Source organism: Parus major, chromosome 24 (assembly GCF_001522545.3).
Source record: "Parus major isolate Abel chromosome 24, Parus_major1.1, whole genome shotgun sequence".
Lineage (NCBI taxonomy): Eukaryota > Metazoa > Chordata > Aves > Passeriformes > Paridae > Parus > Parus major.
This window is the reverse complement of record NC_031792.1, coordinates 1,173,488-1,197,555: the sequence shown is the minus strand read 5'-3', so window position 1 is coordinate 1,197,555 and position 24,068 is coordinate 1,173,488. Positions and strand designations below refer to the sequence as shown.

Genomic DNA, 24,068 nt, shown 5'->3' with positions numbered 1-24,068 from the left:
AGAAGAGAAGAGAAGAGAAGAGAAGAGAAGAGAAGAGAAGAGAAGAGAAGAGAAGAGAAGAGAAGAGAAGAGAAGAGAAGAGAAGAGAAGAGGCACTGCTCTCCCCCCAGCCTGTGGCCGTGTTAATGACCCTCAGCAGAGGCGTGGGGCTGAACCTTCTCCAGCGCCATGAAAACAATCATTAACTCGAGTGATAATTAGCGTTGTGTCACGTCAGTGCGTTTGTTTTGCTTGGCATCAGGATTTAATGGGCTGACTGACGATGGCTCCTTGCCCTGCTCTCCCCTCTCTGTTGTCATTCCCTCCCTTAAGTCGGGGCCTGGAAATGAACTGGAAATTCAGGATGGTTTTGTGCCCAAGGCTGAGGTGTGAAAAATTATCTTCTCCCCTATATTGTGACATAAAAGCTGCGGATTCCACATCCTGCTTCAGAAACAAAGCCTTGATTGCTATTTTTATTTTGCTTTGATTGCTGGATTTAATGATCCTCGTGGGTCCCTTTCGCTCCACAGATTGGATGTGGTTTCAGTGTGATACCCATGGTGGAGTTTTGAACACAAAATTGGGGTCCTTTCCCTCTTGACCCCGAATTTCTGGTGCAATTGGGCTGCCATTTAGTCCTCTGAGCAGCAGTGGGGTTTCAAGCTACCTGCTCTCACATCCATCTCCTGGAGAAAAATGGCAATTTCGGGAATGAAAAAGCTACAATTTCAGGAAGGGGAAAAAAAGAAAAAATGCAATTTCAGGAATGAAAAAAACCTGCACTTCAGGGAAGACAAAACCCCCTGCATTTAGGGCATGAGAAAGACTTCAGGGGGAATTGAGGAGGAATTGCAGGAGCTGATTTCCAGGGGAGCTGTGAGCCCTTACCTCCAGGTAAACCACCCAGGGCATGCAGAGCGTGGCCACCAGCAGGTCAGCCACGGCCAGGCTGACGATCAGGTAGTTGGTGGTGGTCTGCAGGGCTCTCTCCCTGGACACTGCCATGCACACCAGGACGTTGCCAAAGACGATGATGAAGATGAGGATGGCGAGCAGCACGGCGTAGTAGTTGTAGTGCGGCTTCTGCGCCGCGTCCGACGCGTTCAGGGCCCTGCTCCAGTTCCTGTCCCCGTCGTACCACGAGAGGTTGAGGGGATCCATGGGGGTCTGAGTGCCAGCTGCCAGCTCCACCCTGGCACAGGGGTGTTGGAGAGGCCCGTGGGAAATAAAAATGGAAAATGAAGTCAGGTTTCTGCTGCCTGGAGCCCTGTTCTCCCTGCCCTGGGTGAAATGTTTGGCTGGAAATGGGATGCAGAACTGAGCCAGGTGAGGGTTCCAGGAGTTGGTTTTTATCTCCAGCTCACCCCCAGATTCCTGTGTAGTTACTCTGTGTTACAGGTGGGTCAGGCAGAGTGCCTGGGGTGTTCTCTCCCCTGACTTTCCCAGCTCCCTGTGAGGTGTGCACAGCTCAGGGCCATCACCCACTTTGTTTATTTGCCATGTGCTTCATGGGGCTTGGGGCTCTATTCCTTTTCTTTTTTTCCTTTTGTCTTTCCTTTATTTTTATTTTTTTTTTCCTCCAGCAGCAGAATAAATAAATTTTAAAGCCCAAGACCTGAACAGTGACAATGATGGAAGTTGACAGCAGCAGCTTTGCAGTCAGGGCTGGGCTGTGCTGCCTCTGCCATTGCCCCAGCGAGGTGACAGCGAAGGGGGACACGGTGGGGACAGCACTGCTGTCACCCCAGCCCTCAGCAGCTCCTGCCACTGGGAACATGCTTTTCCTGGTTTTCCTTGGAAAATCGTGTCACCCCCACCATTCCCTGGGTGATGGCCACGTGCTGTGCACTCCTGAAGAGGCAAAATATGAAAAATGATGGGATTTCTGTGGAGTTCCCTCAAACCTATGGAAGCTTTGGTGTTTGTTTTACCCACTGTGAGTGGACTTTGGACTTTTTCTGTCTCTCTGTGCTGTCACAACATCCTGAAGGAATTTGGCTGCTGGGACAGAGGTTTGTGTGTCATCAGCTTGAAATTCAGAGTTCAAAATCTCTGTGTGGGGAGGAAAACTCAGCTCCTGCTCTGGCTGCAGGGCTGTAACCATGGACAGCCCCACACCACACCTGAGTCATGCCTAGAGAAGGGATTTCCACCCAGCAGAAGCAATCTGAGCTGTTTATAAATCATCCCTCACCTCTCCACAGTGGTGCAGGTTGGGCTGGAAGTGCCAACACCCGACTGGGAACTCCTCAGCCTTGCATAAAATGCCTCAAGCTGTGCCAAGAGAGGTTTATGTTGGTTTTTAGGGGAAAACAAACCCATGGAAAGGGTTGGAAAGGGTTGGAACAGCCTGCCCAGGGCAGTGGTGGTGTCACCATCCCTGCAAGTGCCCGAAAACCTGTGGATGTGGACCTGGGGCTGGGCTTTTCCCACCTAAACAATTCCATGTTTCTGTGGCCTCATTCCCTGCTCAGCACTTCCCAGGATCAAATATTCCACGTTTCCCAAGCTGCATCTCCACAAAAACCACAGTGACTGGAAAACCTGACACCCCAAACCAGGACCACTTAGTTTCCTTAATAAAAGACAAAGTGACTTCGATTTATTAAACCCAGTAAGTGATCAAAATAGCAAAACATTTGCAAATATCAAATTCACCTGGGAACAATGGTTTCTTTATGTTTCACTGAGCTTTTGTGTGCTTTTCTCATTCAGAGAACAATTTGGATAATAATCCTTGGAAATTTGTTGCATATGGGTCCTTAATAGCTGATAATTCAAAAAGTGTCTGTCTGACAGTGCTATCAGCAGCACTTGATAGCTCTACAAATGTCTTCTTAGGAGCTGTCAAAGTGTCAGAAATTAATTAAATGTTAGCTTCTGTGACTCAGAGTGAAGGGGAAAAAATCAATGCTAAATACAGCAACAGTTTTTTCTCTTCTCCTGTTGCCCTTTCATAATGCAAAACTATCTCGAGGAGGCAGAACCATGCAGAAAATGCAGGGTGGGACACCAAAAAAAGAAAAATAAAAAAAGGCAGGGAGATGGAGAAGTGGCTTTGAGGTGTAAAAGGGATGGAAGGGTTTGGGACGGGCAGGATCAGCCCCTTGGGCCTGTGCTGGTTTTTCCTGAGCTCTGACTGCAGGAATAAAATTGGTTTTAAGAAGGAAAGGCCACAGACAGGGAGATGGGCTCAGCAATTCCAGCCTTTTCAGGGCTGTTCCAGCTCCCTGCTGGCGTTGGAGGAGCCATTTATAGCTCATCTCTTGTGTCCATTCATCAGGAATTTACTCCACGGTGTTTAGGGAGGGTGTAAAAAATCCCTGGATAAAGTAATCAAAATATGCTTTCATTTCCTTCTCTATCTTCTTCAAGAGTTGGTTTTTTTTTTTCCCCTTTAAATGGAACTATTTTCACAGTAATCATTTTTGTCTTTAAAAAGAAAGTTAAAAGTTAATGTTTAATGTTGTACAAACAAAAAGATTTGATGTTTCTATTTAAACAAAAAAATATTTAATTTGGGAAAATGAAACAGAAGAAAAATTCCAAATATTTTAGATGAAACAGGGAAAACTAAACACCAAAACCTAGAAATTAAAACTGTGTGATCACCCAATTAAAGGCTGTATCCAGGACACATCCTACAATTACACAGACAACTCTGTTGGTTCCCAACTTCGCAAAGTTTGAGTTTTCAATCCTAAAAACAACCTTCTTTTCTCCAGCCCCAGAGCTGGCATCATTTGGAAGCATTTTTGGTGGCCATTAAGGTGTTTTGTGAGTCTCAGCCCTGCTTTGAGGAGCAATTTTGATTTTAGTGCTGACAGTTCCTCAGCAGAGAAGAAAGAAGCACTTAAAGAGGCAGCTGGAAAAGGGAGGGCTTTTCTCTAGGCTTTTCCCAGAGCTGCATTTTCCTGGGGAAAAAGGAGAGGGAAGGGATCAAAAACACAGGGAAAAGGCACAAAGAACACCTGGCTCTGGCCTTGGGAAAATTCCTGTACAGAGGGGAAAGTCTGAGGGAGAAAGAGTCCAAAAAGGAGCAAATTCCCTTGTGAATTAAGGGCAGCAAAGCCACCCTAATTCCCAGCAGAGTCCCCACAGATTCAGGGTGGCTGAGCTAATCCAGATCTGGATTTGCCGCAGGGTCAAGGGCAGGACAGGGCTGCAAGGTTGCAGCCTGGAGTTTGATGGCAGCAGTGCAGCAGCATCATCCTGCTGCTCATCCTCCTCTCATCCCCCTCAAAACCTGGCTGGAAGCAATTTTCCAGCAGCTGCAGGGTGTTATATATAAGGAATACCTTACCCCCCTAAAAAAGCCTTATAAAATAGAGTTTAAACCCAAGCTAAGCTAGCAGCAAGCTTGTATGTTCTCCTGTAAAAGAATCATGAAAGTAAAAATCAGTTAACACAACAATCTGTTCTAGAAAGAAAACCATTCACACCTGGGAAAACAAAAAGTCTCTCCCATAAGAATCCCCCCCAAAAAATGTAAACACCAAAGTAAAGTCTTAACACACACAAACATTTTCCTACCAATGAATTAAGTAGCAAAAAAACTATTGGCCAATTGGATTTAACACAACACCTTCTGAAATTCCTATAAAAATATAAGCTATACAATAAAGATTCAGCTTTTCTGCTTAAAAAAATGAGGAGTGCCATCTGTTTATATCACAACAGGAGGGAATCTGCTGGAATTCCCAGGGAGAAGGCAGCCAGGACAGAGTTTGGAGGGCAGGGCCAGAGCTTTGCCCTCCTCTGCTGTCAGTCCTTGCTCTTTTCCAGAGAACAACCTGGAAAATGTTTGTTTGCCGTGCCAGGATTTCTCCTGCTCCTCGTGATGGATCTTGTAATTACTTGTGGCAAACAAGAGATCTCCCTGGCAAGTGTGGGATGTTCACAACCCAACCAAACCCTCTGGCAGGATCTGAAACCTTTTTCCTCTCAGAAACAGCAAAGCTGTGACTCTCCTTTTGATTTTTCCTCTGTTTGCAAACACTCCCAGGGATAAAACCCTGGTGGGGCTGATCCTGAGGAGCGTCAGCACCTGCCTGCTACGGATTTGGGGTCAAAACTTCAGCCAGCCTTTGCTTCTGCATGGAACCCCCGTCATTTCAGATGAAATCTGCAGTTCAGGGTGAGCTTTCAGGGCCCAAGCTTTCCTCTGGACTCCAGACACCCAAAATCGTGCACCCAACAGGGAAACAGCAGCCAAAGCCAGCGGTGGCAGCATCCCCGAGGGAGATGTCCCAGAGCAGCCTCAGAACAGCCTCTCCCTGCTGGCCCCGAGGGATTTTGCCTGCAGATGTTGCCAGATTGATATTTCCTGCTAATTGCTGCTGCCCAGGGGTTCCCATCAGCATCTGAGGCTGCTCAGACAGGTCCTCTCCAAAGGCTTTGCAATCAGTGTCTCAGTGGAATTTGCACAGAACACCGCCTCCCTGAACATTGTCACTCTCCTCTGGAGTTCTGCGATCAATGGGCCATGGGAAGCTGTCAAACTGACATCCTTTCTGTCCTCAAGATGTTTGCTGGGCTCCGCTGAGAATGCCACAAAGACATTCCACTCGAAGGAAATAACACCATGTCTTTGGAGTAGAAAGGGAAGAAAGGGAAAGGGAAGGGAGAAATGTGTTTGAGGAGCTGCTCTGTTTCCCTGCTCAGGGTGGAGATAAAGCATCTTCTGGAGTAGTTTCACTATTTTTGTTTGTTTTTTGCCTTGCACACAAGCCCAGAATTGCTGTGGATTCCTGGTGGTGGTTCCCTGGAGAGCAAGGAAGGTGTGGAGCTGCAGGCACTGAGGAGAAAAGGCCAGGAATGAGGGAAATTCTGTAAATCCTGCCTTGACCTGAGAGCGCTGCTGATGCTGCTGAAAAGCCCCATCCCCTGCCCTGGGCTCCTGCAGGAGCAGCTGGCACAGAAATCACCCAGCACCGTCCTGGTGGCTTTAAATAAACGCGACTCCCCCGGGCACCGAGTCCTTGGTGCAGATGCAGGGGAGGTGACAGGGGAGGTGACGGGGAGGTGACAGGGGAGGTGACAGGGGAGGTGACAGCCGTGACAGAGGGCCTGGCAGTAATTACACCTGAGCTCTGTGAGCAGGGGCTGGGGGAGGCACAGCTCCGCTCTCCACACTCCTCTCTGGTCCCCAGCTTGCACGAGCAGGAGGTTTGGACACCTCTGCGCCCACAGAATTAGAGACAAAAATCCTGGCCAGGCCGTGGATTTTAGGGGGCTGAATTCTAATTTCAGCACTGCAAACCTCATATCTACCAAACCAACAGTTCTGCCATCAGCTCCTTCCAAAAACCTCCTGAAAATCTTCCTGCTCTGCCTTCCTCCCAGCTCCCCATTCCCTGATCCTTTGCTATCCAAGATATCAAAGGTGCATTAATTGCAGCTATTGCTCACTTCTGATTCAGAAACACTCCTGGTTTTGCATAATATCTAATTGGATGCTCTAGCTAGAAAGTGCTCACACGTGCCCCCCGAGCAGCTGATCCCAGTTTTTGCTCCAGTTTTTGTTCAGCAGGGCTCTGTGGATGACAACTCCCGCTGCCACCGCGGCCTCTGACTCACCCACCCGAGCTGTTCTTGCTGATGCCACGATATTTTCTGTTCCCAGCACTTCCCTGCCTGACAATGGCATTGCTCAGAGCTCCCTGCACCAATTCCAGGCTGTGATTCACCCCCTCCCAAGCAGCAGAGACCCTCCGGAGCCTCAGCTCCTCTGGAATGCAGGCAGGCTCTCCTGGCTCTGGGGGAGGGTGGCAGGACAATCCCAGTGCCTTGTGACTCCACAATTTCAAGGCTGAGCCCTGGTTTTAAGGCGGATTTCTCAGTTCTCCATTTGTGCTGTTGCTCCTTCAATCATCCCTCCTTCCCTTTGGAATTTTTGCCTGAGTTTGAATTTGCGTTGCAGGAAGGAAAAGGAAGAAGATTTTTTTTCCCAGAGTGTTTGTCCTTCATCCCTGTGATGGAGCAGGACTGTGCTCCTGCCCTCATCAGGCTGGACCCTCTGCACAAGGATGTCCTGAGGCTGAATTTCTCTGGGAATTCACTGCCTGCTGCTTTCAGGCCCTCTGAAAATCCCTCCAGGCTCCTTAGCAAGTCCTCATGGAAAGGAGGAATTTGGTGAAGTCTTCCCTAGAGGGGGAGGGATGCTCCTGTAGCTTCCTTTGACCTGTCCTTGTGCTAATAAAAAGCAGATTCCATTTCTAAAGGAATCTCTAACATTAAAGATTAAGGCCTTGTCTTCATTCAAGACTTGCAACCAAATACAGTTTTATCAGAAATCTTCCAGTTTGAACATTTTCTCACTCCAGCCTGTTAAGGATTCAAACCCAGGAACTTCAGAGAGGAGAGGTCGGAGTGGATTGGTTTGTGTCGTTTGGTTCTGGGTTTTTGTCATCAATAATCATTTTGGGACCAGTTTGGGGTATAAATAATTCCCCCCAGCAGCAATCTCACCCCAGAAAAGCCCAGCGCTGCCCCTGCCCACCCGGAATTCGGGAGAGGTTTGGCTCCTGCTGGAGCAGAGCCTCGCCTTCCTCCTTTCTTTAACAATCTGTGGGTGCAGGGCGAGCTTTGATCTCTGCAACATTTGGCAGATGAGTTTTTTGAGCTGGAGCTGCTCCAGATGCAGCCCACTTGAGCCCTCCTCAGCTGGGTGGAGAGGATGGGCAGAGAAGGCTTTTTAAAAATCATTTCTGACTCTGTGCTTTCAGCTTTGGACACAGCCAGAAATACTGGGCACAACTTGTTATTCAGTGGCTAAAGGGGAAGGATTTATTCCTTCCCTGGGCTCTCACATAGGGATGGTCTCTGTCAGAGGCAGCTCTTCAGCCTGGAAGATATTGGTTCTTATTAAATATTGCATTACTATAGACCCAACATCCTGTTCTCTACAAAAGCCCTTTTTTTCTCCTCATAATTCCTTTATCTGTAGCCTAATGCCAAATCTCTCTGACGAGATCTGCGCCTCTGACTAATCTAATAAATTCCCAGCTTCATGAATGCTGGTGATCTGTATTCCTTTAGAATCTGTGCTGTGTTTGAGATCATCCACCAATGTCTGCAAATAACCCTTAATCACTCACACAGCCAATTGTATCATTTCTGAGGAATTGGAAAGGTTGAATCTCTTCACTTCCCACCCCCCTTAGTTATGTACAGAAGTGGCTGAAATTTGAACACAATGTTTACTTTTAAGTGCTGGATAAAACGTGGCAAATATTTAAGGATTTTTTTTTTTTTTGCATTATTTGTTTTTGTCTGTCTAATGTTCACATTTTGGTGCTTGGCATTTGAAATGTAAAACAATTTAATTGCAGAAATAGGTTGTGTTAATTCCTGGGATGAACAAACCCTTTTTGCTTCCCCTCCAGCCAGGCTTCCCATGTTTATGCAGCACCTGGCACAGGGATACTGTAGCTCTTGAGTCCTTCAGCCACACTTTATTAAAAGTAAATAATAATAATTCAGATTGAAGCCATCAAATATTTGCCCTCCACTTGTGTCACCGAGCACTCGATGAACATCTGCTCTTTCCACTCCTCCCCCTGAGCTTGTTTGCAAAAATGTTTGCCAAAAGCAGCGAGTTCCAGAGCTCTTTTCTTCCCCTTTCCCTTCCCCCTCTTTTCCTCACATTTGTGGGAGTTTGCCCCAAACCATCCAGGGCTGGGGTTTGCCAGGGTCTCTTTGAGCAGCTTTGATGAGGATGTGTCAATCAGCACAGCGCTGACCCGACTCCCCCTTGCTCCCAGTGCTGCTTCCCTGCATTTAAAACTCCAAGAAAACACTTAATCAATTATTGTGCTGTCCCTCGTGGCGAAGGAACAGAGCCAGGCTCCAGTCTCAGAGGGAAGGCGAGAAGGCTCCGAGTATTCCTCGATCCAGTTCTCCTCAAATTTCAAATCCTAATGATCTTTAATCATTTAATCCCTGGGCTAAACCAGCTCAGCTATTCAAATCCTGACCTCTGCCAGCCTTGCAGGCAAAAGGAGAGGAGGAGAAGCCACCTCTCGTTCTGGATTCATCCTTTTCCAGCTGCTGCCCCAGCGTGGGCACCGAGCCATGCAGGAATTGTGCTGGATCAGCAGCTCTGGAAATCAGCATCTGTTATCCTGGAGAATCCTGCAGCTCCTGGGGCCTCTCTGTGACAAGTGCTTGCCTGACCTCCTCGCTCTGACCTTCCTGAGCGGCTCCCAGATGCACAGAACGCTTCATTACCTTTTGTATCTGCAATATTTAATTCCTCCCCGCCCTGGCTTTGCACCCTGCATCATCGTGTCCCCTCTCTGTTCAGCTGGCCCCACCCACAGAGCCACAAATTCTCTTTTTCCTTCTCCTTCTTGTGCCACAAAACCTCACATTCTCAGAAATATTCTTGCCCCCTGGCACTGAGCTGATGATGCTCAGCCCTGTGGGTTTTTCTCTGCATTTTGGGGAATGTTTTTCCCTGCCTGGCCTTTGGAATTGGTCAGTGAAACTTCCCAAGAGCAGGGGAGCCCCACACAACATTTTAAATTCGCTCACGTTTAGTGAATTGTGGTGGTGGAAGGATTTTGCTTCCATCACGTGTGGTACCATGTTTTCCAGGTGAAATCATGGATGTTTTCCAGGTGAAATCATGACTATGTCAAGGAGAAATCATGGCTATTTTCTAGGTGAAATTGTGTCTACTCTCCATGCGAAATCATGGCTATTTTCCAGGTAAAATCATGGATATTTTCCAGGTGAAATAATGACTATTTCAAGGTGAAATCATGGCTATTTTCTAGGTGAAATCATGGCTATCTTCAAGGTGAAATCATGGGTATTTTCAATGTGAAATCCTGGATATTTTCCAGGAGAAATTATGACTCTTTTCCATGTGAAATCATGGATGTCTTCCAGGTGAAATCATAGATATTTTCCAGGTGAAATCATGGATATTTTCCAGGTGAAATCGTGGCTATTTTTCATATGAAATCATGGACGTTTTCCAGGTAAAATCATGGATATTTTCCAGGTGAAATAATGACTATTTCAAGGTGAAATCATGGCTATTTTCTAGGTGAAACTGTGTGTATTTTCCATGTGAAATCATGGATATTTTCCAGGTGAAATCATGGCTATTTTCCATGTGAAATCCTGGATATTTTCCAGGAGAAATTATGACTATTTTCCATGTGAAATCATGGATGTTTTCCATGTGAAATCATGGATGTTTTCCATGTGATATCATGGATGTTTTCCAGGTGAAATCATGGCCATTTTCCAGGTGAAATCATGGCTATTTTCCAGGTGAAATAATGACTATTTCAAGGTGAAATCATGGATATTTTCCATGTGAAATCATGGATGTTTTCCAGGAGAAATTATGACTATTTTCCAGGTGAAATCACGGACGTTTTCCAGGTGAAATCGTGGCTATTTTGCCCATGCCTGGGCCAAACTGTTACAAAAGTGGTTTAAGGTTTTCTCTTGTTTTCACTGAACTTCATTAAAATTCAGGCAAAAGATTGGACTTTCCATGTCTCCAACATCTTGACAGAGGATCCTTTGCTCAGTTCATGGTTTTGGGCTGATCCTGCCCAAAAAAAACCCCAAAAAACAAACTTGGAAAGACAAATATTTTCTTCCCATATTCCACAAAACTTGCTGGTGGCATCACTGACAAATCCCCAGCCAGGGGAAAAAAAAAATGGAACCTTCAGTGCTCCATTTTTTGGCTGATTTGAGGAATTTTCTCTCGCTCTGTCCCAGCCCTGGCATCGCTGCACACACTCAGCTGCTGCTCTCCTAAATTTTATTTGGCTTTTTCACAGTCAGCAGAATTTCCAGCCTGCTGGGAAGTGCACACTCCATCCATTATGAACCCAATTCCTAAATCCAGTGACTGGGACAGTGAATTCCATATGATTTCCATTGTCCTTTAATCCACAAAGTCATTAGCAGGGCTCCAGAAAGCCATGAATATTCCCCCCTGCTCGGTAGGGAGCAGATTTTCTTTCCAATGAAGCGTCACAAGGAGCTGTAATGTTTTTAATTAAGGTGCTGGCTACGAGTTATTGTGGCAGATCAGGCAGGACTAAACCCAGGGCTGTTTAATTCATCAGCAATAAAAATCACGGGGTGCGGAGGCTAAAATCATGATCTGAAGACAGGTGCCCAACTTGCCAAAGGTGAAACAGGCACAGAAGGCCAAGAAAAGTCTCCTGCAGGCCCTGGTCCTGGTCATCCTGAAATAAATATTCTCTTTTACGTGCTCAGGCTCCGCTGCTTGTGGTTTTCTCCAGGAAAATATCCCCAAGAAATCAGTGATGTGATTTGCTCTGTAATCAGGGCTTGCTGTTGTTGCTGTGATTTTGGATTTCCCATGGTGTCAGGAATCAGACCCACTCTTAGTGATCACTGTCTTGTCCCACCTGACACATTAAAGATGCCTTGGAATAATATTTTTTTACAGGAAAGCTGAAAGCTGACGGACATGTGCAAGTTATTGAACTCTCTCTTTAGTAATTGCATTTTTTTTTTCATTCTTTTTACTAAAGTGTGCTTATTGTCTCTACAAACAATGCCTCTTAAACTAAATTTTGATGGTTGTGATTCTGAGGCCTCCTGAATCAGAAATTCAATGGTAAAAATTCAATTGCAAAGTGTAGCCCCAAAGAATCTTGACTTCATTTTAGGCCGAGGAGTTCTCAGCCAGCCCTGGCCCTTTCAGCTCTCCAGAGCCAGAGCTCAGGTACCAAAATAAGATGATTTTAAAAGTGCTGCCTCATCCCACCACATTTGCTCTACGTGCACAATTTGTTTGGCAACAAGGACAGGAAAATCTGCCCAGTTTCCTCAGATCTTGCTCCAAAAGCGTTTGTGCCACCTGAGCTCTCGCTGGCATTCTCAGAATCCTTTTTCCTCTGGATTTTTTGCTGTAAAACCCCAGGGCTGTTGGGACACGAGGGGCCAGGCCTGGGACAGGTTTTGTGTGCCTGGAGCAGGTCCCTGCTGAGGTTTCATCCCCCAGCCGTGCCCTGGGTCCATCCCTGCACCACAATTCCCAAAATATTGACCCACTCCCAAAGATCCAGGCTCGGGAACAGGCAGGCCAGCAATGCCCAGCAGCCTTTAGCAGGCAGGGAGGGAGCCCTGGAGTTATTCATGGATGGAAATCCGTGTGGGTGGGAGCTGTGTGTGACAAACGGGCTGGAGTTTACTCTCAGCCCTTGTCTTCAGTCTGGAAATAAATCCAGAGCCAGGGATCCCCCTGAGCTGGCAGCTCTGTCCCCAGCAGCTCCCTCCGTGCTATCCCTGCAAATACTAAATCCTGCTCTGCATCCAGTTGCTAAATTTGAGGAAAAGGCTCCTCTCTCAGCCTGGTTTTCTAGAGAGGAAAGATCAGCAGAAACCTGAATCCCACTGGAACCTTATGTGCCATTTCACAATAATAATAACAATAATAATAATGGTAATGCTTTATAATAGTAGCTGCCGTGCTTTAATAACCCCCAGTTCCACAGCACAGGCCCCAGTCATGGATCACAGCCTGATTTACAAATGAAAATAAACCAAGATACAGGACTCCACTCACATGGAAATTCTGATGTTGACTTTTTGACTCCCTCGCTAGTGAAATAAAGAAAACCCTCTAATTCCTACAGTTTTGCCATCAAAGTGCAAATAAGGAGCTTTACACACGTCTGGACATGGTGGGCTGAAATATTCCTGTAGTATTTATTATAATCACCATTTTAGTACCCACAAACACATTTTTAGAGCATCCATAACCTCATGGTGGTGATGAATGATTCATGTACCGGGACATGAGTGATTCTTCCTGTTCAACAATATGTATGTGAATGTGGGGGGGTGTTTCTATTTTTGAGGGCCTTTAAATTAGCAAGTTCTTTATAATTGTGGCTTTTCAAACCGAGGTGACTAAAATTCACCTCCCAAATCTGTGTGGGGACGTCTCTCAAGGAGAGCAGGAGGCTGGAGGTGTCCTGTCCCCTCTCTGGGGTGGGTTCTGAGGGTGGAGATAAGGCTGGAACCAAAAGGTGCTCAGAGAAAACAGATCAAATGTTGGACAGCTAATTCCAGACTCCAGCAATCCCAGAGATAATCACATTTTTCTCAGCTGTCATACAAATTTGCAAAAGCTTGAAATAAACAGATACAAAGGGGCTGGAGGTCAGAGAGTGCTTGTTGCAGAGAATCTTAATTTACTGAAGCTCCAGATTGCCTGAGATGTCAAAATAGGATGGAGTTTAGACAAGTCATTTGCAAGGTGCCATATTTTAGGTAATAGCTCGAAGTTCTCTGCTGGAGAGTGTCAGCTGCAGCGTTCAGGGGAGCTGATTGGAAAACCTGAGCTGCTGCTGAAGGGTTCATTCCTCTCCCTGGAGCTGCAGATTGCACACAGCACTCTCAGTGCTGTTGATTTTGCTGATCCATCCCCAGCGCTGGCAGTTGGCAACCTGGGGCAGTGAGCAGAATCAAATATTTGTATTTATGTGTGTATTTATCAGTGCCTGCAGACCCTGGGACACCTCACACCGGAACAGCCGAGCCTACAGAGAAATCTGGGATAAATGAGAGAGAAAGGATGCAGGAGGATGCCCTGCCCAGGCTGCAGAGGGTTGCTCTCCTTCAGGTTACTCCACAATTACCTTTCCCCAGGCAGCTCAGTGGGTTTATTTATCTCCTGTGAAATGTGAAGTGTGGCCATCCCCGAGCTGGGGCAGCCCTGCAGGGCTCGGTGCTGTGCTCTGTTATCACAGCTTTTATTGCTCCTTGCAGTCTCTCCCTCTCCCCAGCGCTCCAGAACACATAAGGCTGCATTTACATTTTCTGAATGGACTAATCATGGCTCTCTGCTTTGATAAAGAAAGTGCAGCCTCCCACATAACCACATGGAAACCAACAGGGAAGAGTAAACCAGAAATAAACCCATTCTGGGGGGTTGTGAGAAAAATACCCACCAGGATAATTGGGAGGGATGTACAGAGAAGCAGCAACTGAACACATAGTCACATCTTCAAAAAAAAAATAAATTACAATGCTAAAAATACCCAGGTGAAGGACAGCGAGAGAAAACATGATTGAAGCGGAACAATTGGGAGAGGAGTTAATAGTTATTAGCAATCACTTCAGATTGAATATAGGTTGGTTTTGTAACAGCACAAGGGATGATGCATCTGACAGGACTTAAACAATTGCCTCCCCCTTCCCCAAAGGATCTCGCTGGCAGCACCCTGGCACTCACGGCTCAGTCTCCCTGCTCCTCTGGAGTCACTGGAAGTTTTTTATTTGTAAAAGACAGCCGAGTTTGATCCCAGAGAAAGCTTTCCAAACCTACATTCCAAGCCTTAATACATTTTAACCTTCATCCCACTGTATTTTCTTTTGTAGCCTTAAAAAATAACCCTGGGAGGCCAAAGTTCCACCAGTCTGGGATCTTTTTATCCAATTTTGCCTTTGCCTGGGCAGGAGTGTGAGAATGGAGCAATGTTTATGATGTTTCTGCAAACACTCCCCCATCACCCAACTGTTTGCTGTGCCAGCCTGGTTTCTGTGCATTTATTAACAATCTGTGGACTTCTTCCCCTTGGAATTGCAATTCCTCAGTGTCCACGGAATCTGGGGATGTTCTGCACCCAGACATCCTGTGGCAGGAGGCTCTACAGCTCAGTGTGGATGTGCTCACTGTCCTGCACCTCCTGGCACTGGAATATCAGCTCTGGGCATGTGAAATCCAAAATTGAGTCCCAGATTTCCTCCGTGTTCACAAGGAATTTGTGCACAGAGGGTGAAATTGAAAACGAGTTATCCTGAAAGGATTGTGAGGAGCGTGAGCCAAATCCATCCTGCTCATGACTGAGAGCTACAAACCCGTGGAGATGGGAGTTTTTCAAAGGGGATTTTGTGGCTGTTGTTTTAGAGGAAGCGTGTCTGGTAATTGTTACAGGATGGTTCTCGTGGGTCCCTCCCAGCTCAGGACATTCCCTGGCTCCAGCAGCTTGACTTGAGCTCCAAGGAGTCACCAGAGGATGGGAGGGTGGGGAGCTGCTGATTCAGAGCTCAGGATGGGTTTGAGGAGGAGAACACCCAGGGAATGGCACTTTCTGTGCCAGGCCTGTGCCACACCGGGGGACCAGCTCTGTCACGGGTGCTCCCTGCTCTGAGCTGCAGAGATGCAGAGTGAGGTTTTCCAGCGGCTTTTCCCAGCAGGTTTGTCCCTTCCCAGCTCCTCTGGGGCAGGCGGGGCAGGGCGAGGGGGAAATTCCAGGCACATCCATGGGCAGAGCCCAGCGTGCTGCAGGCAGGGCTGGCTCTCAGCACACCCCGTGTCCTGCACACAGGGTCCCTCTGTGCCCCTCCTGACCCTGCTGTGGGGACAAAACAATGGATGGCCACGGCCAGGCAGGCTCAGCGTGGATCCCGCTCAGCTCAGGGTGATTTGGGATGTGGGAGCAGCGTCGGGATGGGCACAGGGGACTGACTCTGTGGCTCATCCCATCCAAACCCTGCCCAAGCCTTTCCTGCAGGGGGACAGTGACAGGGGAGCAAAATGTCACAGGGAAGGAGCTCTTTAGGAGCCTGTGTCACCTAAAATATACCCACACTGCCTGCTCCCCTGCTTTTGTGGGGTCACAGGCTTCTCTCTAAAGCCTAAAACTTGCACATTTTCCTTTCCAGTGTGACAGTGAACCTGTTTTCCACACACAGTGTGTGTGTGCCCATGGAAGTTAGGTGGAAATGTGGAAAGCACAGCAGATTTTACACAGTGGTTCATAAATCAGTAGAAAATTCTTTTACAAAACTCTGTTCAGAAATGAGGAAGGAAAGCTTGAATGTAGCAGAATTTCTGCAGCATGGAAAAGAAGTCAAAGGTGGGGGGAATAACAACTACAACAGTCTTTACTTGATGGAGTCAGAAATATTACCAAGAGGCTGGGTTTTCTCTAGATTACTATAAGAAATTACTTCAAAAGAGATAAAAAACCAGGGTTGTGAGTCCTTAATAAAACTGTGCATGTAAAGAACAATAATTCCACGAAACCCTGAACACGTAGGAAAGCCAGCCCACGCTGTTTTGCATGTGTAACCTATCTGACCAGCTGTATTATAACCCTGGTTATTTATAAAACAACCCAAGCTGTTTTTCTTTTCAACTCGCAGCTCCACTCGAGGAGCAGTGATTCATGTTCCGCTTGCTGGGAACTCTGCAGTTCCATGCCTGGCATGTGGGAAAGTCGGGATGAGAGAGAGAGACGTGAGAATTACCAAGTGGGGATGTGTTATCTTGTGTAGAAACAACAACTTGGACCAAAAATACTCCAGCACTGAGCAGGACCCAGCAGCACCCTGGTGTTTGATCCCCTGCCCTAAAGCCACACTTTCCACCGGTTTCAAAAAGCTGGAGGGAGCTTAGAACTTGGGGGGAAAAAGGGAAAAAAAATAAAATTGAGATGAAGGTGACTGTAAACCTCACATAAAATCTGCTTGCAGCATTCAGAGAAGAATTTCTGAGAGGTTTCCTTCCAGGGGTTCTTCGGGAAAGAGTGACAGATCCCCTGTTCTCCACTGGGGAAGATTGTTCTACACCAACACTGGTGCTGAGCATTAAGTCTGAAAGGATTCCAGTTTTGACTTACCAGATGTAAAAAAAGGAGTGTGGTAAGAGATAAAAAGAGTGTTTTCCCTCAAATAATTTGACTGAACAATCTTCCAGCTCCTTGGGGACCCGGAATGTACCTACGTTATATCCTCTCCACACATCCTCCTCCTCCACTTCTCCCTGTCACTCTCTCTCCATTGTGTCTATGTGAGAGCAACGTTAAACATCAAACTTCTAAAAATGAGCCGAGCCTCTTAGCAACTCCAAATGCCTCTTTAGCATACAATAACAATTGTTTGTTGCTTTGCAGTGAGTGGTTTAGATGGGGAAATGAGACAGCCTGAATTTCAGTTTGAAAACCCGCTCTCACCTCTTCTCTTGCGGAAGGGAACAGCTTAATGGATCTTTTTGGTGTAATGACAAATATTTTCCTTTTTCTGCTGTCTTTATTTACATCTCTAGGCAGCGGTGATCACAGCAGCCGCTGCCGTCTGTGTTCCCTCACCGGGATATTCACAACATTTCTATTTCTGGAAGAAAAGCACAACACGAATCTCTTACCTTCAAGCCATACGAATCCCTCCAGCAGAGGTGCGAGTACTTTGCTCCAAATAAATCCAAAACACTCTCCACCGTGGCTTTTCCCAAGCTCTCCCAGGCTTTCAGGCAGACTTTTTGGTATTCGGCATTCACGCACAAGCAGAGGAACAAAAAGAAAGAAAATCACCTGCCTGACCCCTGCCTGCTGGGAGCGGCGCAGGTGGAACTTGCCGTGCTTAACCCCGGGCTGAGGCAGAACTGGAACTTCAGGAGCTCGGGAAGGGGCTGAGGCTCCCGGGAAGCGGCGATGCCGGGGCCAGGCTCCCCCGCCGCAATTCGCTGTCCATCTCCTTCAGCACACCGCCGGCTGCCGAGCCAGCAGCTCCGTCTCCATCTCCCGGCGCCCAGGCTTGGCTAGCGGCTGAGCAGAGCAGCCCCTTCCTCCCACGGACAGATCCCAACAACCTGTTTCCACCGCAGCTCCCTTGGCCGGCCGCGGGATGCCAATTCCCGCAGCGCTTCCCTCCCTGCCTCGCCCGCCGCTGCCGCTGCCGCTGCGGGGAGGGGAGAGGAGGGGAGGGGGCGAAGTTTCCTCCCCCGAATCCCTCGGACTCACCCCGGCGGGGATGGGCGGCTCCAGCCCCGGGGATGCGGGACCGGGACCGGCCCCGGCACCGGGACAGCGCCGGGCGGAGCGCGGGGCCGGGGCCGGGGGGGCTGGCGGGGCTCAGCCGCTCCCAGCGCAGCCCCGGAGAGAGGAGCGAGATGGGTTCCCACCCCCAGGAACCCCTCGGGGGGGAGCGGCCCTTCCCTGCGGGCTGCCCTGCCCCTCGCAGGCACTCCCAGCTGAGCGCCGGGGGTGTTCTGGTGGGGATGCTGGGCCGGGGATGCTCGGTCAGGGATGCTCTGATGAGGGTGCTCCGTGAGGGATGCTCTGATGGGGATTCTCGGTCAGGGATGCTCTGATGGGGATTCTCGGTCAGGGATGCTCGGTTAGGGATGTTCTGATGGGGATGCTGGGCCGGGGATGCTCGGTCAGCGATGCTCTAAGGGGAGGCTCTAAGGGGATGCTCTAAGGGGATGCTCTAAGGGGATGCTCTAAGGGGATGTTCGGTCAGGGATGCTCGGTCAGGGATGCTGGCCCGGGAATGCTCTGCCAGGGATGTTCCGCGTGCTCCTGGAGCTCTGGCACCCTCTGAGCTCCAAGATTTGCGCTGTCCCTGCGTGTTCAAAGCTGTTGGCAAGACAGGGAAAGCATGGAGTGGCCCGCCAGCAGGGAAAGCAGGGATTTCTGTGTGAAATCTGGAGCTGGAGGTGTTTTTGCCACTGTTAACAGCTCGTAAACCTCCGGTGTGAGGGAACAGGGCACCGCATCCTTCCCAGTCCCAGCACGTCCTGGGGATTTGCTAAAAATCCCGGCTGGAATTCTCAGCCGTGCTCCTTGTTTAAACACTCCCTGTGCTGGTAAAGAGATCTCTTTGCAATTCAAATACCAAGAGAAACCATTTCCTGAAAGTGTGGCTGCTGCTGCAATATTTTAATATCTTCTTATGGTTTAATATCCCTAACACCAGCTCACTTTCAGAGCATTAGCAGTCCCTAATCTGAAGGGTGTTTCCTAAGAAAGCTCCTCTTTTTTTTCCCCAGTAAAAGCTCAAAACCTTCTCTCAATGCATTTTTCACATTACCAAGCAGCCCTAGACAAGGAGAGAACAGAGTGAAGCCCATCTCTGTAGCGAGGCTTTAAAGAAATTCAGTTTCTGGGGGGTTTTCTCCAAAAGAGTGGATCTCAAGTGCTGCTTTCAACCTCTCTGGATGGGATGTTGCATTCCTGAATTCCTCTTGACTTTCTGAGTCATCTTCACTGCTAAAGTCAAACTGAATCCTCCTGAACTTTCCAAGTCTTGCTGCAATCATTTCCTTTTTATCCGATTTATGTGAGTTTTGCAATGCTAAGGGAGCCAAATGAGCTTATCACAGAACAATTATTTCTTCTGGAAAGCAGGACAGCAAAAGCACTTTGCTTGCCTCAAAAGAAATATATTTATTTAATGGATGGACAAGATTTCTTTGAGATGTTTTCTCTCTCTCTCTGAGGCCAAGAAGAACCTGTTCTCTCCTTGACTCCTTGGGCTTCCAGTTGTATCACAAGAATATTTTCCATCCAGCCATCCATAAGAAAATCAACTGCAATGTGAGTCAGGAAAAGAGCAATTTAATAACTGTGAACTGAGCGAGGTGTTAATGGACGAGCTCTGAGTCTCACTGACTCTTTGCCATCTGCCTCGGCCTTTTGATTTACAGCATTTAACTGCTTGTAAAACTCATCTCTGTCTGGGTTTTTTTTCCAGTCCTACTAAAGAAAAGAAGCATTTATTCTTTCCCCTGGAAAACTGTGGATTATAATAATGGCTGGTCTGATGGGAGATGTGCCACAAATCACATCTGCCTTGGCCAGAAATGCACCTTGTCTCTGAGTCTGTAATGGGAAGAGCTGGGAAAAACTGCAGGAGACTTTAATCAGGTGATGGAGATGTCCTCAGGAAGTTTAAAGTGAGATTCATTTCCCTTGCATTTTGTATCAAGGATTTCAATAAATGCCCTGGAGTCGGATGAATCACGGGAGAAAATAAAGCTCAATAACAAGAAAAACTGATGGATAAAAGAAAACCAGCCCTGAACCCGAAGCCAAAACAAAATGAAACTTCAAACCCACGAGTGCAAACTCCTCATAAGGAGCAAAATCTTTTCTTTTCAGGGTTTTTCTGCTTTGTGGAGCGCTGTTGCTGGGGCAAATATTGCCAAATATCCTGAATGTCCTGTATTTCCTTACCACGTGTTCTTCTTTTGCTCCTGTAACAGGAGACTTCGAGCAGCACAGGGAGTGGAAGGGGATCAGGTGCCTCCTGCACTGCACCACACCACAGAGAAAGGGAAGTGCCAGTGGAATATCAGCCCCTGACAATGAGATATTTCATTATTTTGCTGCTCTGTCACAGGCTGCTGCTGTGGAAAGCTTTGCAGAGAGCGCTGAGTGACAATTTGATTTCTCTGATGTGAGGAGCAGTTGGCTAAAAATGCTGAAGAGGAAAAGTCCCTGACACCTCTGGGGTAAGGCAGAGTCTTTTTAAGGGCCAGTCCTGAGCTGTAGAATGAACTTCCCTGCAAGTTTAGCACAACTTTGTTGCTTTCTGTGTCAGGCCCGTCTCTTTCTGGCACCAACATTCAATAAACACAAAAATGAGGAAGATTTTCAGAGCAAACCACTTCAGTTTGCACTCAGTTCCTCCTCCTGTATAAACAATGCCCACCCAAACCCTTTAACACTGATTAATTGGTACAAGTGCATCACACACACACTCCTAAATGTTGCTCAGCCATCATGTAAAGTGAGAAAAACCTCACAAACCCACAAAAACTAGCTCAGGACGGGGCAGAACTCGCCCTGTTTCACTGCAGGAGCAGGGTGCTTGTTAACTCATGGGAGATGCTCCAAAGCTCCTTCAGACTCCTCAGTTCAAGGGTCAGTGCTGTGCAGCTGAGTGAGGAAAATGCAACAATAAGCCCAGGCCGTTCAACCTTTCCCTGCAGCACCCACAGCCCACCCCAAATTTAACATCTGAAATGCTAAATCCCACTCAGGGGTGAAAATGCAAGCCCCATTTGCCCAGTTGTGGCCCAGTCTGGCTCTCCAGCAGCAGCAAAGAGCCAGGCTGGAGCTGGATCCTCGTGCAGGGCTCCCCTCCCAGCACTGCAGACTCATCTGGCTGCAGGTTGTGCCACCTTTCTTACAAATATCTAAATTAGCATCCCTTGCAGATGTTCCCTCCCAGGGCAGGCCTATATCTGACTCTGGAATAAAAGACCTGCAGCTCAGGAAGGCAGATTAGTCATAATGAGCCTTCTGAACTCGAATGCTCTGCAGTTTTCTCATCTCTTCTGCCAAAACAAGCGGCACTGCCAGCCCCCTGTGCGCACTTGGAGTGCGGAGGGAGCCTTTGCTTTGCTCAGCAGAACAGGCTCGGGGAATTTTGGTCAGAAGTGGCTTCTGGGGGATGATTGTCCCTGTGGGATGGTTCTGTCCCTGTGCCCTGCAGCAGGGTGTGGCAGCTCCTCAGTCCTGGAAGCAGCCAGGGCCTGGCAGGGGCTGGCTTTGAACTGCATGATGTTAAATCCAGCCCTGGGAGATGCAGGCTCTGGACACAGATGTGGTTTGAGCCCGTCCCATCATCTGTGCTGTGCTTTCAGTGAAGCCACTGACTCATCAGCTGGGAGAACCAGGGGCTGCAGCAGCAGCTGATGATCTGAGAGCATGGCTTGTGCTTTGGGTGCTGCAAAGTCCAATGAAACGTGACCCCTTAGATAAGAAAATTGCCATTTTCGGGTCCCTGAGTGGCAGAAAGAGGTCCTGGGAGTGTTCTCCCCTGCTGTGGGACAGGCAGCTGTGGAATGCATCGTGTTTCACCCCGTTCCTGGGTGAGGAACAACCCCGAGGAGGTTTTGGTGCCCCAGACTTGCTGCATTCCCAGGATGTTTGATCCCAAGCCCAAACTGTTCACACAGCTCTGGAATTGACTGAACCAGTTCATTTCAAGTGCAGGAAATCAATAGTCTTGGGTGTGAGATTTCTTCAGAAGCCAAGATGGGTATTGATATCTCTGGCAAGGAAATGAATTCTCCTCTCCTTGCATATTCCCAAGGATGGGCCAGGAGGATGCTGTTACTCCCATGAATCAATAGTGTCAAAAGTGGGCTCAAAATACTTGGTTTTTTCCCAAAAGCAATCACCAGAAAGTTCTAATCTGAGAGGGAGGGCTGGAAAAGGGACCTGACCTACCCATGCCACTGCTTTCCTGGGGAGCACTGGGCACATTTTGGCCTTTTCTCTGTCTTAGCCTTAAGTCAGAGCTTTGGATTGTCAGGGGCGTGGAGTTGACACATATCTGATACTTCTTAATCAATTGCTTTTATCCTCTAAACTGGCCTGTGCAATCCCCACAGGATCTGACTGGGGAAATGCTTTCTGTGCATATTCCAGTGGAACACAATTTGCTGTGGCTGTTTCTAGCAGCGTTGGCTGAGCTCTCTGGAGAGCAAACCCAGGCTGGGAGCAGAGATCCAGGGAGGGTTTGTCCGTGGCTGAAGGGTTGGGATGTGCACACCAGGGTGGCACAGCAGCTTTTTGGAAGCTGAAACACTCCCTTCATTTCCTTGTTGTGCACAAGGATAAAAGATGTGCTGCTGAAAGGGATTCCGTGGCAGGGCCTTTGTTTCTCGCCCTCAGCTCGTCTCCCCAAATGCAATATTTTGCAGGACAGATAAGGACAAGAGGAGGAGGATTTCAAAGCACCTGGCCAAGCGCAGGTTATTAATTCTGATTAAACTTAATTCAGCTCCTCGCTGTTCCAGCACCCGTGGGGTTGCTCAGGTGTTGTCAGAGCTGTGTCTCACCATGGAAGCAAAGAAATGTTAGGCTGTGATGACCCCTAAACATCTGAGTGTCCCAAATTTGGGGTCCTAACTAGGTTACTTTAAAAGACAGAAGGAGATGACTCTTCCTGTTCTCCCCATCTCTTTGTCTGGTGCTTTCTCTCTGCTAACAAAGGCCCTTGGGAACCTTGAGTGTTGGCAATCAGCTTGGAAAAATTCACCTGGATTGCAAGAGCCTCTCTTCTGCTTTTCCTGAGGTGGTTTTTCTTTTTTTCCTTGCCTCCTTGTTATTTTTGCAGAGCTCGGCAGCCAGTGAAGACGTGTAATTAGATTTAATTGTGATTGCTCGTGATGCAACAGCCCCCCGCTGACATCAGGGTGCTTCTGGCTCACAGGGAATAGGAATATTTTGGGGGACAGAGTCCCCAGAGCCCTGCAGAGTTTGTCCTGCCCCTCTGCCCGGTCCCAGAGGGAGGTGGCAGTGACACCTTGTGCAGGTAAGATCAGTTTTCTGTTTGTTTTTGAGGCTGGTGCTGACAGATCTCTGGTGCTGATCAATGCTCCAGCTGCAATTTTTCCTCCCCGAGGCCCAGGGGGAGGCTGACAAGGCTTTGATAGATGATCAAAGCCACTCTTGTCACATCTCACAGCCAAACACCCAAGCCACAGCTGAATCCTGCCCTTTCTAGGACCCAGAACCCTCTGGGAATTTTGTGCCTCTCTCATGCTGGGACTTCAGAAGGATCTGCATTAAATAACCTGCCTGCCTTTCTGGGGTGAAAAAAGGCATTTTAACAGCATTCAAAATCCCTTATTGACATCATTCTGGGCTGCTGCAGTGGCCACACAGTGGACAGACGATGGTGTGACGATGGGGATTTAATTGCTGGATTTTTGGGCAGCACAAAGCCCAGATTCCAGCCCCAGCCCTATCCTGGGCTGGAATTCTCCCTTTTGCCATGAGATGGAAAAGAGCAGAGAGGAGGGGAACAGATGGGCCCTTCACACACACACACACATCCTCCAGAGCGTGAGGGAAGCCAAACACCCGGCTGGGAGTGGGAATTTCGGGAGCTGGGGAGGCTCAGAGCCAGGGAAAGGCGGCTTCTCCGTGAGAAAGCAGAGCTGCACTTGCTGGGGATTAGTGAAAACCCCAGGGACAGCCACCCACGGGCCACAGGCTGCTGCTGGGAGGCTGCGAGACAAAGCTCTGAGCAGACGACTGCAAATAATAATTCATCACTCCGGAGCTTTCGGGCCCTTCGGCAAATCCCACTGCGAGCTGCCTGCTGCAGGGAATTTGGGCTGCAAAGGGCCTTTTTGGGCTTCTCTGAGGGAATTTGTCTGTTCACACCATGAATATGGGTTGTAAAGGGAATTTCTGGGCTTCTCTGAGGGAATTTGTCTGGTGCACATCCTGAATATGGGTTGTAAAGGGAATTTCTGGGTTTCTCTGATGGAATTTGTCTGTTCACACCATGAATTTGGGCTGCAAAGGGCGTTTTTGGGCTTC

General features: G+C 48.1%; 2 protein-coding genes across 4 annotated transcripts in view; one reads left to right on the top strand and one right to left on the bottom strand.

The window, feature by feature from the left end:
- The window catches only part of DRD2 (dopamine receptor D2), a 25,776-nt gene extending 7,988 nt beyond the window's left edge, over positions 1 to 17,788 (bottom strand). For all 3 annotated transcript variants that reach the window (XM_015649544.3, XM_015649545.3, XM_015649546.3), the window contains exons 1-2: positions 17,147 to 17,788; positions 871 to 1,174 (exon numbers count right to left, since the gene is read on the bottom strand). In XM_015649544.3, coding sequence (XP_015505030.1) covers positions 871 to 1,143 — 273 coding nt within the window. In that variant the 5' untranslated portion in view covers positions 1,144 to 1,174; positions 17,147 to 17,788. The remainder of the gene's footprint in view (positions 1 to 870; positions 1,175 to 17,146) is intronic.
- Positions 17,774 to 24,068, top strand: part of TMPRSS5 (transmembrane serine protease 5) — a 28,185-nt gene continuing 21,890 nt past the window's right edge. Inside the window, exon 1 of the mRNA XM_033519656.1 lies at positions 17,774 to 18,047. Within this exon, the coding sequence (XP_033375547.1) occupies positions 17,774 to 18,047 (274 nt within the window). The remainder of the gene's footprint in view (positions 18,048 to 24,068) is intronic.